Here is a 16668-nt window from a genome sequence, read left to right on the forward strand (position 1 = left end):
GCTTCCTTGCTAGTAAAACCAAATTACTGAGTGTTTTTACTGTTACACATAAGTCCATGGCTGCCTGTCTGGGTAGGCCTTGCTGCTGGAATTCTGAAACCCACTGGGATGTGTGTTTGTGCTTAGAAGCATGTTATTACCCAGAATTCTCCAAGCTCTCAGCTCTTTTATAGCAACACTGGTGTTAGAGCTGTGGGAACAAATTGAAAGGTTTGCATGCTCTTTCTGGATGCAGGGAGCTTCTTAATTTCTAAAATGTATTTTTACTTCAGTCAGCAGGCAACTTCTTTCCACAAGCTTTTCTGGAAATATTTGTCCCTATTATTTATACACTGTGGCAAACCCAGGACAAATGGCTACAAAGGGAGGGGTAGGAATTAGTCCCAGGGGGGTTAAAAGGCCTCTCCCTATCCATTGAGGAGAGAGAGCCAGGGAGAAATTAGGTTCAGCTGGAACAGGGGTTACCAGGGAACTAATTAGGTTCAGCTGCCCCCAATTGCTGGAGACCTTTTTAAACCCTCCCTGGCAGGGAAATGGGGAGGGGAGGGGAGTGAGAGAAGCAGAGAAGCTGCCAGCGAGTAGGTGCAGCAAGACTCTGACCTCTTCCAGCAAGGAAGACTGCACTCTGTCCCCAGAAGGGGAGAGAAACAGCAAGGGACTGACTGAGAAAAGGATCAGTCAGACCCTGCGTGACCGGGAAGGACTTTGCTTTGCCCAAGCCTGTGTCTCCAAGGCAAAAAGGGACTGAGCCAGCCGAGGAGAAGCAGGTACTTTGCCACAACACTTACCTTTGGACTCATAACCATGTTAAAGAAAATGCTGTGGCAGAGAATGAAGCTGTCAGGTACCTTGTTACTGCTTCCTCATTTTCAGGGCAGATATGCTCTGCCCTGAACCATGGCATAGGTTAGAGCAGTCTAAGAGCTGCTCCAACTTATGCCTGCTGACTCTGGTTTGTAAGGAACCATAGCCAGCTGAGCATAGCTGGAGCACAGAACACTCGCACCATGCCCCCTCGCTATCATAACATAGCCCCTGTGCCTGAGGTGAGTGGAGATTTGTGCAGGGCATTGCAGTGCTGACATTGCACATCTTAATGGGCCAGATCAGGCGGTGGTTTCATGGTGTCTGGTTATTTTAAGAAGCTGATACAGTGGGGAGTCCCTTCTTTTGGCTCCTACACGCTATCTTGGGGTTTTGTTTTTAGACTGGATGAATGTTTAAGGAAGTGCTGTGAAAACTGTCACTGGTACTTAAGAAGTTCACCTAGTTCATTCCTTTCTTTCTGTGCAGGTCTTAGAGGAGCCATGGCATTTGCTCTGGCCATACGAGACACTGCTACTTACTCCCATCAAATGATGTTCTCAACAACCCTTCTTATTGTCTTTTTCACTGTCTGGATTATTGGTGGAGGCACAACACCCATGCTGTCATGGCTGAACATTAGGTCAGTACACATCCAAACACTGGGCAATGTTATAGTCTTTAAAAAAACAACAACACTGTACTGTGCTAGTCGCTGATACACTAAAACCACCGGTGTGATGCTTGTTAGGCATCTCTAGATTTTAAGGGGTACAGATGTATTGGTAAGGATACTAAATAAGAAGTTACTTTCATTGACACTATGAGTGTATAGTACAGTAGGATCCCTATTAACCAAAACACCTGGAGGCCTGAACTCCTTAGCAGGATAGAAGTAACATCTATTGACTTGAATGGAAATTGCTCGCATCCTACTAGGAGACAATAGGCCCCTGTATCCCAACTTCTATAGCAATGAATTAACACCAGTCCCCGTCTATTGGCCCCTGATAATAGCCCTGATCCCACTGAATTCAATGGGAACTTTCCATGGTTTCAGTGGGAACTGGATCTAAACAGGCTGTTATCCAAACAAAAATGGTATTTCCTGGACTGTTAGAACAATCAAGATCTTACTGTACTGCTTGAGGACATGGCCAGCATAAAGATTATGGTTATGGTATGTAATCATAACAACTTAGTCAAACTGCCAATATACAGATGCTCTACGGTTGTAGGCATATATATTTTTTGAAGCTACTTGTCGTGGGAAGCAAAAGCCCTAGTAGAGAATCATGAATCCATCAACGGTTATTTAGCAGGTATGCTCCTGCTATATTAGGGTTTTGGCGTACTGTACACATAGCTGTGTGGCCCTTACAACGTGCTGATTGCCTTCAATACTAAGTGTGTTCACCAGAATTTTCAATATCCAAGGTCCTGTAGTAGAGTACAGGTAAGTACCAGGGAAAACTGCAGATGCTGAGGTAAGTCTCTATTTATCTTTGCTAAAATTAGCAGGTTAGGGACCACCCATGTAGTTGGACAAAGAGAGGAAATTGCCAGCTGATATGTATTTCCTAGGTTCAGTTAAGAAATGACCTGGAGCAGATGGGATTTCCAAAAGCACTTGGAATTGGCCTAACTGCTCCCATTGGAAATCAGTGGAAGTTGAGCCAAATGCAATCAATGGGTGCAGAAACAGGCCAGTGCTGAGCACTTCTGGGAATCCCGCACACTGACTTGTTTTCCTCTAGAATTTTCTAGGCAAGGTCTCAGAAGACAGACTAGCTATGGCTAGCAAAGACGCTCAGGCATTACCCACCCCCAACTTCTTAGATTCTCACCTCACCGTGATGACCTGGGGTCATTCCAGATGGCTGGCGGTTAAACTCAAACAGCTGGGTACATTCTTGAGTGTTTGGGTTGGGCTTAGTTGGGACAGCTGGAAATATTACTCATATCACAGGCCTGTCATTATTTTTTGCAATTTGAGGATGAGGTGTACCTCTCCTCTTGCAGTGATGATTCCTTTTTTGGTGGTCCAGCCTAGGAACCTGAGGTGACATGAACATTTCTGGAGGCATTTGAGGGAGGACATTGGTTTTTCTGACAGATTGTTTTGTTGATGTTAGGGCCACTTCAATAGTTTTGCTCCATCAGTAGGCCATGAAGCAGCACAGGTGAAAACACTAGTTGACCAGTGCTGTGATACCACTCCTGGAATACAGTAGCTTCCAAAAGACAACTGTAATGTCACAGCAGGGCAGATTGACATACCTACAGATATTAAATCGTGTGTTGGAGGCATAACAGCACCCCCTGTTTGGAAGTGAAAAGAAATCACTACCTTTTTGGCTTGGTTGAACAGAACAAAATGGTTAACCTCTCATCTATATCCTTATGTAGATCTGTTTGTAGCATACTGATTAGGAAATGCAGTATTTGACCCTTGTACAGTGTTCACTGGAATTGCTGCAGTTTGTCTTCCCAGAGGCCACATAAAATTAAACTTACTTAAACCAGGAGGTGGCAGCCATGTGCAGCTGAATAAGAGTTAGAAACTCAAACACTGGTTAGTGGTCATTTGTCATGATACAGTGCCAGCCACTGAGAAGTAAAACGCCCCCTTTGTTATAGGAGGGTAGCAGAGGGATAGAGATTACAGCTTCCTAGTGAAACTCGGAAGAGTTTAACATGCTAGTTCTTGTCCTTTTGGGTAGGGTGTGAGGCATCAGAAGATACAGACTCCCTTTAGTTCTATGTTTATACTGCATCTCAAACAGAAGCAATAGCATGGAATATAGGGCTCAGCTGAAGTGCAGTATGAAATTCAGGGTATTCACTGTTTCTTTACATGGATGATGCCTGGGCCCCTGGCACTTATGCCCTTTAAATTAGATTGTAATAAATAAAGTGTGAGAGGTTGAAAGTTGAGAAGTGTTTAATTATACAGGATACTTTAACAGAAAAGAGATTAAAGGTTACCACTGCTGCTTGTTCATTTACTAGATGAAGTGGGAGAGGGGGGCAATGATGCACTTCATGAACTGGACCTATAATTCAGAAGTTGCAGACAAAAAAGGCCACTTGTACCCTGTGAAATTCAGAGTGGTTTTAACCTTAAACTTCAATTTAATTCTCGAGCCATTAGTATAACGAGTTTATAAAAGAAAAAACCAAAAGTCCAGCTAAAACTAATAAAATTCTTCCATGCTTGCCTTGTTTGGGAAGTTATGTCCATTTTACATTCAGCCACTGGAAACTTTAAACATGTTAAAAATTTAAACATCAGTAATAATTTTTCATTCCCATCATGTCAGATGCTTGAGTTTCTTGGATCTCATAGATGTCTTTGGAAGATTACATTTAAGTACCTGAATGGTAAAGGGCTATATTCTTGGAGGAGTGAGTTTGTTTTTGTTTGGAAAATACAGTTTAGCTTGGATAATCTAGTGTGTGTTGGGGGTGGGGGAGTTTAAAAATCCAGTCTGCTCCCGTGTGGTGGTTAAAGCCAAGAAATATTTTTCCTGCCTGAAGTTGCTAACAAACTTCAGAGAGATCTGACAGGCCAATAAATCAGAAACATTGTCAAAGTTCCTCTCTAGAGTGGCTGACAAGATTTCACTTGTAATTCTCACAGAGAAAGGGAACTCTTGCGTTTATATCTCAAAATAAGGGTCTGTCATTGTTCATTAGGAATGGGTGACCCATTGGGGCAGTGCTTCCTTTTTCCAGTTTAGTACTGAATGTTCCATTGAAGCAAAATGCTGACTAATGTCCTCCCCTTTTTGTTCAGAATTTGTTGTTTCAAACTGGGTGGGTGGAATAGTCACTACAAGTAACTGAGATTAATTTCAAAACATGAATTTTAATTAGTAAACAAACTTTTTTTTGTGAATTTTAGGAACTGTAAAATAGCTTGTGATAAAGATATAATTAAGCACTGTTCTTGCTAGGGGGAGAGGTTTTGATTTCCAATACTAACTTTTTCTGTTTTTTTGCTACTTAAATGATGCATAATGACATGGTTACTATTGAAATAGCAGGATTTTTATTTGAAGTCCTGTTGTCAAGCTTATTCAGAGACAAAGACTTATTGAATGTTTTAACTATATGGAAGTAAAATTGCACAATGTACAACTGAGCTTTAAAATTTAAGCAATGAGAAATTGAGTGATGTGCAGTAAATGAGGCATGGGGCCAGATACTGACCCATGAGAATAAAACAAAATATTTAATAGCTAACTCATTCAGTGAGCACCATCCAGTGCACTGAATGAGGCAGGTGTCCTGTGGAGAAAATGTGCAGATTGTAATTCATCTTTTAGTTACATGAACCCAAGGGTCTGAATTAAGATTGCACAGGCAGAAATTCCATCATACTGACACCCACATGGGTCATCAGCTGGGTTGAAACCTATTTACCCCCCTTCCTAAACCCTGGCTCCTCATCCTAGTCTTCTCTTCCTCCAGGTTCTCTGTCCAAGTCCCAGCCTCCCAGCTTCATCCTCTGCTCTGCCTGGAGAGCTGGGCTTCCTGCTCTCAGTGCCTGTGCTGGTGCCTCTGTGGCCTCTAGTACTGGGAAAGAGCAGTTAATCCTGCTCTGTCCCTGCATCCCAGGGCCAGAGCATGCTCAGAGCAGATGGACTCTTCAGGAAAATTTAGTGGGCAAACTCCAAGAAGTGTCTGCTGAGCATGTGCAAACTGGAATTTTTAGGGGCTTGTAATGTGGTTAAATTAGGGTGGGTTATTGGGGGGGATGCCAAAAGGCACATCCCTGACACCAGGGTGCCCTCCTGCTAGATATGAAGTCCCGGCTCCAAAGTATGGAGGCGCTAGAGCGTCTCAACAGAATGGTTGGAGGGATATTTTAACATCAGTAAAAATGTATTTTTCCCTAAACTCATTCTGAGGAAAAAGCTGAACAGGTTTTGCTGTAATTTTCCAAAAATAGCTGAGACCGACATACGCCATGGAAAATATCAACCTGTTAGTTTGACAGTTCTAAGCAACTGAAAAGAGAATCTTAGAATGGAAAGACTCAGGCAACCTTAACTGTAGGTGTCACTACCTGCAAAGGTAACCTTAATTCTGGAACATGCTAATTTTAGAATGCTCAACTTTGCAACCTTTAATGTTATTTTTAAATATATATTTGTGTGTATATGAATTGGCCATATCTCATATACATATGCACACAATCTCTGTCTCTAATATATATCTATATTATAGCTATATCTTATATGTATATGTGTAGCCAATCATAGAAATGTAGGGCTGGAAGGGACCTTGAGAGGTCATCTAGTCCAGCCCCTGCACTGAAGCAGGAGAAAGTAAACCTAAACCATCTCTGACAGGTGTTTGTCCAGCCTGTTCTTAAAAACCTCCATTGAGGGGGATTCCACAACCTCCCTTGGAAGTCTGTTCCAGAATTTAACTGCTCTTCTAGCTGAAAAGTTTTTGCTAATATCTACCTTAAAACCTCCCTTGCTGCAGATTAAGCCAGTTACTACTTGTCCTACCTTCAGTGGACATGGAGAACAATTGATCACAGTCCACTTGATAACAGCCGTTAGCATATCTGAAGATATTTATTAAGTCCCTCTGTCTTCTTTTCTCAAGATTTAACATGGCCAGGTGTTTTAATCTTTCCTTGTAGATCAGGTTTACTAAAGCTTTTCTCATGTTTGTGGCCGTCCTTTGGACTCACTCCAGGTTGTCCACATCTTTCCTAAAGTGTGGAACCCAGAATTGGACACTATTCCAGCTGAGGCCTCACTAGTGCAGAGTAGTGTTGGACGATCACCTTCTGTGACTTCGGTACGATACTCCTTTTAATACACCCTAGAATGATATTAACCTTTTTAAAAACTGGATCACATTGTTGACTCGTATTCAATTTGTGATCCACTATAACTCCCAGATCCTTTTCAGCAGTACCGTTCCCCATTTTGTAGTTGTACATTTGATTTTTACTTCCAAAATGTAGTACTTTGCACTTATCTTTACTGAATTTCTTGTTGAATTTAGACAAATTCTCCAATTTGTCGAAGTCATTTTGAATTCTAATCCTGTCCTCTGAAGTGCTTGCAACCCTTCCCAGCATGGTGTCATCTGCAGATTTTATAGCCATATTTGCCACTACATTATCCAAGTCATTAATGAAAATACCGAATAGTACCAGACCCAGGACTGACCCTTGCAAGACCCCACTAAATACACCCTCCCCGTTTGACAGTGACCCACTGATAACTTCTCTTTGAGTATGGTCTTTCAACCAGTTAGGCACCCACCTTATAGTAATTTTGTTCACCTTGTAATAATTGCTAGAACTAATTGTTACATGTACTTTGTTGTCATATAAAGGTTCTGTGGTAACATGGTTGGATCTCCTTTTCTTGGAGGTGATAGGGATGTTATTAGCAAATGTTTATCATACAGTGTTGTCCTTGTTATTTTTTATGTTTTTTTTTATTTTGTATTCCATTTTTATTTTGTGTGTTTGTTCCTGTTGTTGGTTTTGGTTTGTTTTTATTTTGAGCTTGGCTAAAGATACCAGCTCACAAACATTTTCTGTTACTTACATTCCATTCTTGTGCTGTACCAGAGTTGGTGATCATGCTCCATCGGTGGAAGAGATAAATGAAAGCCGCTGGCTGTACTTCAGGTGACACTGGTTTCCTCAGTATAAAATTAACCTGGTGCTTGGCTTTCTTCACCTTTCTAACCCAAAGTATGTGTTCTCTTTCTACCTTATGGCATGCTGCTTCTTTTCAAATGAGGGACTGTACAATTTCCATAATTCTGAATCAGTTTAGTTCCTGTGAGCTGAAAGGGTGTGATTCCCGCAGGCAGGGCTTTCACTGGTGGTTTTTCCAATTTTTTGTTGTTTTTCCCCTTAAAATCTGGATAACCGACCCCTTCTACCTCACCACATGCTTAGGGAAAAAAAGTAAAACAGTTCTTTTATTGTAAAAAAATAATAAAAATAAAAGCCTCATCTGACTTCTGTGAGTAGGGAAATCATGGATTTGATCCTATAATCCTTATTCATGCAAGTAGTCTGTGACTTCCAAGGGGTTACTCAGAAGAGTAAGATTGACTCCCACCACGGTTGCAGGACTGTCCCAAATTGGAACCCTCCCAAAAAAGGTGCTGATTGGAGCTGATCCATTGAGTTTAGTGGGAGAGGAGTCAAGATCAGTTTCCAAAACCAGTGAACTGGTACACAAGGCCTGGTGTAGGTTGTTGAAGTTGTGTATAGTGTAATAATTACATTCCTTTGGTGCATCTTTAATGCACCCTGTTGTATCACAAGAAGTCCCAACCAACCAATTAGTTTTTAGAACCACAAATAGGCCAACACCAAAACAAGCTGCATTGAGAACCAGAATAGTTAAAGTACTGCCAGCATTCAGGGCTGTTACCACAGTAACTGTACATGCTTAGACATGCCGCCGATGGTGAATTCCTGCCCTCCATTTCAGGCTTTGGGAAGGCTGGACTTGGGCAATATCACCAGGAATTAGAGCTGCTCTGCTTTCTATGGCCCAGTGTGGAGTTTCTCAAAGTGAGAATCAGTCGGGCTTTTAAGTGTTTTTTGCCAACTTTTTTTTTTTTTCATGTAAACTTTCCCTTTGAGTTTGTTTTCGTGTGTGTTGGCAGAAGTTACAATGACAGTAGCACCATTGTCACAGGGACTGGGCTCATGAACATGTGCATGCAATGTGGGGAGGAGTCTGCCTAGCTACAGTGATGCCAGTGCTCAGCTTTTGGATCACAGGTGGTACATCTGAGTAGTTACAATGGCACCAAGAGTGATGCTGGAATTCTACTGGAATTCTAGATCCCTTCCAAACCAAATTGGTTAAGGAAATAGTGTTGACAGGGAAAGGTTGGTAGCTAAGGAACTCAGTTGGCAGATAAAGTTACAAGCTCAGTGATAATCCATTTACCATTAAAACATGTCTTAAAGTAAGATGAGCTGTTATATTCTGAAAAATAGAGAATTATTTTCATAAGGGGTTACACCTTCACTTCAGTGAGCTTGTTTTCTGCTCTAGATACTGTTACTTTGTTGTGTCTGTATAAATTCCACTGACTGTCCCAAGACCAGAATGAAAATGGTGACTAAACAGTATTTTTACTAAGACAGTTTGTAGTCATCTGGCTCTAAATAATAAAATAGTGAATTGATGCTGAAAGGAGAAATGCATTTCTAATTGGCCGATTTCAGACTTTTTTTATCCAGTCACAACAGAAAATTTTTTCACACATGATTTTTCTCATATACTGTTATCCCTCAGCCAAGTGTTATGTAAATAATTTTGTTGCCAAATCAAACACTTCATCTGTGCAATCCTAGAAACCATATGTTGCAGCTATGGATTGTCAGAGTGGAGAGCACAGAAAATAGTGGTGGTTGCTGGGACTGCACTGCCATGTTCTTGGCTGCATTGCAGCTGACATGCCCTTCAAGTCACATAATCCGGTCAGTGCTTAGCCCAACATATGCTTGTTCACCTGGCTTTCCAGTAGACTATTTCAGTGAAATTCCAAGACGATTGGGCTTACTATGGTCACTGTGCACCTAGTGTATAAGAGGTAATCCAAGTAAATCAATCCAGCCCTGAACAATTTTGTACTTCAGTACAATTCAAGTCAACAGGAACAAATATTGACTTCTATAGCAATTGATCTTTGTAACTGCTTATGAAGCATGCAAGTAAAGGGAAACCACTTTGCTTTGAGAGACTTTTCTCCAACATCAAGAGCTTTTCTTGAACTGAACTGGAACTCTGTCTTGACTCCAAAGTGAACTATAATATTTGATTACATTCTCTGCACTAAATTTTGATGGTGGGAATAGTAGGATTTGTCATGAATTGTAGTTAAGGATTATTAATTATTTGGTGGTTGCTTAATAACTAGTGGTCAACATCCTTGTAGGAGTAATATTAACAAAAACTAGCACTCAAACATTTCAACTTTAGAAAAGGGACTTATTTACGGGAGAGACCTAGTCAAAAAGACCCTGAAGTTAAGCGAAGAACTAAAAATCCTTAGACTTTGCATGAAGACTATTAATAAACATTCCATAATAGACACATCAGGCATACATACCCCCTAAACAAAAAAGAAGCAGACAGGCAAGAAAAAAGTTAGCTTGGCTAAGTGTTAAGATGCAAGAGGTTATTTGAGACTCACAGATGTGTGTCAGAAAATGGAAATCCAGGCCAAGTGAAGCTAATAGAAAAGCCTATAAATTACAGCAGGTAAAATGGGAATTATGAGGGATAAGAGAATTTGAAGAGCAAATAATCAAAGACATTAAACAAAGAGGTTTTTGGGGTTTTTTTTTTTTTTTGGAAAGACTGTTTTATATGAAGATATGAAGTGAGGTTGTACTGAAGTTGGGAAGCAAGGAGGGTAAAACACCAAAGACTTTGAGGGACTGGTGAGTATGGACTAACGGAGTAAAGGAACCAATTAAGGAGGAGAAGGACATTGACACTAAATATTTTCTTTGCATCTGCCTTCACCACAGAACATATTAGGGAGATACTTTATCCTTTTTTCTGGTAATAAAATGACGTACTGTCTGAGATTATGGTCTCAAAAAGAAGAGCTGCTAGAACAAATTGATAAAAGGCAAAAAGTCACCCAGTTAGTACAAGCCTAAGAATGAAGTGGCTGAGCTGCTAAGAAAAATAAACACTTGCATTAAAAATCAGCTACTATACTGGAGGACATCAAATATTGTACATGTTTTTAAAAAAAATGCTGAAAGGTGAGACTAATAATTCAAACCAGTAGGCTCTATCTTGGTACTCTGTTAATTGGCTGAAACAAGTCAAAAATAGGACTGAAGAACACTAAGGTAAACATATGATAGGAAATAACCCGTCTGACTTCTACAAAGGGAAATCAATAGAAATGAGGATTTTTTCTCCACAGAAAATTGCAATGAAAACTTTAAAAGTTTTTGCATCTAAATTTTCCACAGAAAATTTCCATTTGGAGCAGAAATTTGAATACTGAAAAATTTCAGCCAAAACCCAAAATAATTCTGTTTTGGAAATGCTGCCGTAGTGCTTCATGGGAGTTGTAGTTCAAGTGCCTTATGCCCCCATTCTCCTCTTTGTGCTGTGCTTTTAAGAGGCACAACATAGAAGTATTTCCGTATCAATTTAAAGCTTGTTCCCTTTCAGTTTCGTTGATGCCCTCTTTTTTTTTTATGATAAGAGGGGAACAGTAATGTCCAATCTACCTTCTCTGTCTCATTCATTGTAATTTTATCATGTCCCTTCTGTCCACTATGGATAGGGCCCTCGCCTGGGATTTTCTGTTCAATTCTGGTAATCCCATCTCTAAAAGGATGTAGCCAAAATAGAGGAGAGTTCTAGATGTGTAACGAGTGGCCTGGACAATCTTCTATATGAGGAGAGTAAACTGAACAGTCCGTTTTCTCCAAAAATAAACAAATAAGGGAGAACATGATTGTTACACAACATGAGTGTGTAATTTACTCCTCTTTTTCCCTTACTCTTAATACAAGGAGACATTCAATAAAATTGAAAGACAATAAATTTAACACTGATAAACCATTCTCTTGTGGAATGCACAATTAATCTGTGGAATTTGGTGCCACAGGAGATCCTGGAGAGCAAGGGCTTAATAGGATTTCAGAAGGACTTGACAACTATAAGGATAACAGAAATATTGAGTTACGTTCAGGGCCGCCCAGAGGATTCAGGGGGCCTGGGGTCTTCGGTGGCGGGGGGCCCCCGCTTCAGTGGTAATTCAGGGGCAGGGGGTCCTTTCGCTCCGGGATCCGCCGCTGAAGTGCCCCAAAGACCTGCGGCGGGGGCTCCCGCTGCCGAAGAGCCGGAGTGGAAGAAGCTCCAGGGCCCCCAGAGCAAGTGAAGGACCCTGCTCCAGGGGCCCCAAAAAACTCTCGTGGGGGCCCCTGCAGGGCCTGGGGCAAATTGCCCCACTTGCCCCACCCCCAGGCGGCCCTGGTTACGTTAGATAAGATTAAATAGATGTTTGAGAGGGATGCTTCAGGCATAAAACAGTCACTAACTGAATAACTATAGCAAGGAAATTCCGTTATGGGCATGCTAGTCTGTAATTGCCTGCTGTCTGGTTTCTTGCTCCTTCCTCTGAAGCAGCTGGTTCTGATCACTTTAAGAGAGAGGAGACTGGACTAGAGGGATTACTAGTCTGATCCAGTGTGGCAATTCCCATGTTATTTAGGATACTGAAACTTCCCAAAAGACAGAGCAAACTAAGATCATGAATTCCCGGGCAGTTCAGACTACAGGGGTGTGACTAGCAGTCTGCATCAAAGTCCAGTGCTGTAAGTCCTGTATGGATGCAAACTAATAGGTTCCCAGTTTGCGTTAACATAGTCCTCTTCAAACAGGATTACATTCATGTGAACTAGGAACTTTTAGTTCACGCCCGCAGCATCCTCAGGGGGGAGTTACAGCATAGCACTTTGGTACACTCTGCTGTTCATACTACTGTAATCCAAACTGGGGGGCAGTGAAGAACTAGCTTTAGAAACTCTTTTGCTGATCCTTTTTTAGGAAGTATATTTAAAAAGTGTAATCGATCGTATATGCTTACGCCATTTTGAGACCTGTCTAGCATCACAGTACTCCTGTGTACACAGTCTGCCACATAGGAGGCATGTTCCCTGCAGCACAAGAGGCTAGCCACAATTCTGCTAGTCCGTGCACAAAGTGGTATAGTTCTAAAAGACCCAGCAGGGATGGCAGCCAGCCAAGGAAGAGGGTGGTGAGTTGTAAATGAAAATCTGCTGCCTAGAGAAGGATTCTGGTTGATTGAAAAAGGAACTTCTTTGTAATGTGTCTATGTAACTATGATGGAATAAAGAAAAACTCTTCCTAAAATGAGGGGGGAGGGATAGTTCAGTGGTTTGAGCATTGGCCTGCTAAACCCAGGGTTGTGAGTTCAATCCTTGAGGAGGCCATTTAGGGAACTGGGGTAAAAATTCTGTCTGGGGATTGGTCCTGCTTTGAGGAGGGGGTTGGACTAGATGACCTCCTGAGGTCCCTTCCAACCCTAATATTCTATGATTCTATAATAAGCATGTGGAATGCTGTTGAACTAACCACTTCAGCTTCTTGCATTCTCATCTGCTTATGGTGTTTATGACCATCTGATAACCGTTTGTTTTTGCATTGTTTGTTTTCCTAATGTTTCTATAGGGTTGGTGTTGACCCAGATCAGGATCCCCCACCCAGCAATGACAGCTTTCAAGTCTTACAAGGAGTAAGTAATTAGATAACTTCCTTACTAGGCTGGTGAGCTAATATAAAATGAGATAATCCAAAGGAACGTGAAGGGTATGTGACATTGGTGAATATTTTCTGTAGTGACAGATGCATTTTATTTGCTGATTGATACCTGTGGTGGCTGATGGGAACATTTTCAGGTCACAGAATACATCATCTTGATATGTGCTTCTAAATTTTGTAATTCAAATTTGGATCTTTTGTAAGAGTACCAGAAAATTCCCCAGATCTGAGTGTTTTTTGCATGCCGTCTAATGGCTTGCTTTTTTATTTTTCCAGTAGGGATTCTTTAAATATTCTAAACCATAACCAGCTCTTTTTAGGAGCAATGGATAGAGAAAAGTCCTCTTGGCTTCTGTTCAGTGACTGCTACCAAATACTGCACTTTTAACTGTGTAAAGTAGCTGCAGCCAGATTATCAAATTTAATCTTTGGTCTCATCTACATCAATGTGCACTAGAGGGCAATGATTTCGAAGGTGCACCAATGTGTTGTATGCTAACAGCACAGGTAGACCCTGCCAGCACAAATTAAAAGTTCCCTTGTGCTCACCACTACATTAATGCGCACCCTCGCTATTTTACAGAGTGCACCAGCACAGTTTCACCTCACCCCTGTATTGCCGATCACCACTGCAAGACCAAGTGAATGTCACAAATACACCTTTTATCGTGGATACCATATATCTGTGAATTTCTAGTGTAACATTCACTGTGATAGCTAGGCACCAATATTGAAATAATCACCTTTTCAATAAAATAAAAAACGTTTCCAGGTTTCTTTGTCCATAAATACAGAAAATGTCACTTCCAAATGACATCCATCCAAGTTCCCTTGCAGTGAGTATTGGGAATGGGAGGAAAATGTTTGTTCTGAACTGACCTCTCTAGCTTCTTGATTGACAGTTGCCTCTGCACAGAGCCATCAGCATCATTTGAGCTCCACTCCAACCCTTAACTCAGAGCTGAAGTTGCCAAGCCCTCAGTACTGGTTCATGCTAAACAGATTCAGTAGAGCAGTTAATCACCTACAGAAATTAACCTGTTAAAGGGGGAAACAAGAGCACAACATAAAACACTAATAGAGTTCTACCCAGAAGATGCACAGGGCTCTAGTTTCTCAGTTCCATGAAATTCAGGGTACAGAACACCAACAGAATACACACACATCACTGACTGCATTTGGAGTGAAGTTTCTGTTAGCTGTATCTCCTTGCTGTTAGCTTGCTGTTCCTCTTGTAAGCAAATGACGATTAAAAAATAACTTGTTCAGGGAGCATCTTTCTTCATTGCAGGAACTGAGCTACACATCTGTATTGAGCTCCTTGCAGATATTGGGTCAAATCCATGCCTGGTATGACTTCACTGAAGTCAACAGCATGTTATATGTAATTCCTAAGACTGTGGGGATAAGGTAACACAAAGGATGAATTTGGCCTTTTGTGTCTGGAAGATCTTAGAATAGGCCCAGGCCAGTGACAGAAGTCTCTCTTTCTGCCTTTCCTAATCTCTGTATGTCCTACCCAGTCCCAAGGAAGACAGTGGAAGCAGGGTAAGAACCAAGGTTAGATGGCAGTGCAATGATGTAATGGTCTCAGCCAGTTCAGACTAGACTGAGCCATATCTGAGGAACTGCTTGCAGCAGGAAAAATTAGAAAAAACAAGGTATAATATTTGCGTTGACAATATTTGTGAGGAAATTAGAAGCTAGTCATTTGGTCTATATTCTGTCCCACAGAAATGTAAAGCATTTATTTGAACTGTGTTTCTGTTTCATTGTGTGTATTGTATCCTTAACAAAAGCCATTAGTTATAGTTTCCGTGGGATTTCTCCCCCTATTTTACAGGCCCAAGATCAGGAGCAGGTCGCAATTACAGCAGAATAGATTTATCATTTGGGAGGGACCAGTGAGCTGTTTGTTGAGAAGTCTGGCTTTCTGTGGTGATGCTACCCCTTTTCTAGGTTGGCATGGAAGCACATGGAAGTGGTAGAATGGCTCCAGCATTATTTCTCCAGTGATTTGAAGATTTGTTTCATGAGTGTTCTCAATTCATTGGTTTCTCTGACCTAGCTTTGGCAGCTTCAAGCCAAAAGAAAAAGCGGATACAAAAGTAAAAACAAATGCAGCTGAACGCCATCTGGTCGATCACTTGTGCTGCTGCTATTACATTAAAAGGCTTATATTTAATGCCAGGGACTCTTCTCAGTGCAAGGGTTGATGTGGCTTAGACAGAAAATTGGGGGGGCTGTGCCCCCCACCACAAGGCCCCACCCCCTGCTCCTCAGTCAAGTGCCAGCCCTGCCTCCTCCCCTGAGGCCCCGCCCCATGGCCATGTTGGAGGCCAGAAGCTGGAGCCGGGCAGTGCAGATGCGCTGGCTAGTGCCATGGTCCGAGTGGTCGTAACGTTTCCCCATCTCCTGCTGCTGTTGCTTAAAGCCCCAGGGCTGTGTATGCTCCTCAGCTCCTTTCCACCCTTTGACTGCTCGCAGCCTGTAAGAGCTACCCAGGCCGGGGGGACCCGACTCTTGAGCCGGAAGAGCCCTCACGGGGGGCAGCAACTGTAGAGGGATGGGGCCCAGTATCCCAGTCTGGGGCAGGTCAGTCCAGGCTGCTCTGGGGAGCTCTGGACCCTCCACCTGCCCTTGGTGGTGCACCCTGGATCCCTGGCCCCCTCCTGGGCTTACTTATCTGCTGCTGCTGCTGGCGGCGACGCTGCCATCAGAGCTGGGTGGCTGGAGAGCAGTGGCTGCTGGCCAGGCGCCCAGCTCTGAAGGCAGCGGAGAAGTATCTGCGTGAGGTTTGACCTTCGTGCTGGGAGGGGCGGCTGTGGAGGCGGCTAAAGCAAGTTTTGGGGTGGAAAGCAAGCCCCCTCACCCCCTGGGTACCGCCCCTGTTTAATGCTTTAACACTTCTGAGACTTAGTCTGATCTGGCACTTACCAAATCCTTCACAGCCTAACCCAAATATAAAGTATCAAGCTTACATGGATTCACTGATGAGCCTATTTCTTCTAATGCTGATTGACAATACATAATTTTATCCTGAAATTCATCAGGTGTGGTAAAGCCTCTTGTTCTGACCATGAAACAAGAAGCTTAAGGAAAGATATCAAATAAACCCAGAGTAAAGGAAGCCAAAGTTGAGATGAATAGGAACAAATCTGGAAATGTTCCAGTCCATTTTATTCAGTAAAAACTTTCAAACCATAGGGTCTAATGTTTATCCAGGAAGGTGTAGCTCTCTGGTGCAACATCCGGTTTTCAGCTTTAGATTTTTACCCAATGCTACTGCTGCATCAGCTGAGTCACAAGAGGTGAAGTGACTTTTCCCCAAGGTACACAGTCAGTCATGGGTGATTTAACTAGTCTTAGGACAAGGAATGTTTTTTATCATTAAAGTAATTAAGGGTGAATTTCACTCCAGTGCAGAGGGACCCATGACATGCAGCATACATCTTCTGCGCCGAACCAAGCGGAATGGCCCCTCACTGATCTGAGTAGGGTAGGGCATTTTCTCAGCACCACAGTGTTCCTA

General features: G+C 42.2%; 1 protein-coding gene across 4 annotated transcripts in view; it reads left to right on the top strand.

The window, feature by feature from the left end:
• The window catches only part of SLC9A7 (solute carrier family 9 member A7), a 123059-nt gene that overhangs the window by 76973 nt on the left and 29418 nt on the right, over positions 1 to 16668 (top strand). For 3 of the 4 annotated variants that reach the window (XM_045004802.1, XM_045004778.1, XM_045004787.1), the window contains exons 12-14: positions 1294 to 1447; positions 7415 to 7474; positions 13047 to 13110. In XM_045004802.1, the coding sequence (XP_044860737.1) occupies positions 1294 to 1447; positions 7415 to 7474; positions 13047 to 13110 (278 nt within the window). The remainder of the gene's footprint in view (positions 1 to 1293; positions 1448 to 7414; positions 7475 to 13046; positions 13111 to 16668) is intronic. The other variant, XM_045004796.1, reaches the window with a different exon arrangement.

The sequence above is a fragment of the Mauremys mutica genome, chromosome 1 (genome assembly GCF_020497125.1).
Source record: "Mauremys mutica isolate MM-2020 ecotype Southern chromosome 1, ASM2049712v1, whole genome shotgun sequence".
In the NCBI taxonomy this organism is placed as follows: Eukaryota; Metazoa; Chordata; order Testudines; family Geoemydidae; genus Mauremys; species Mauremys mutica.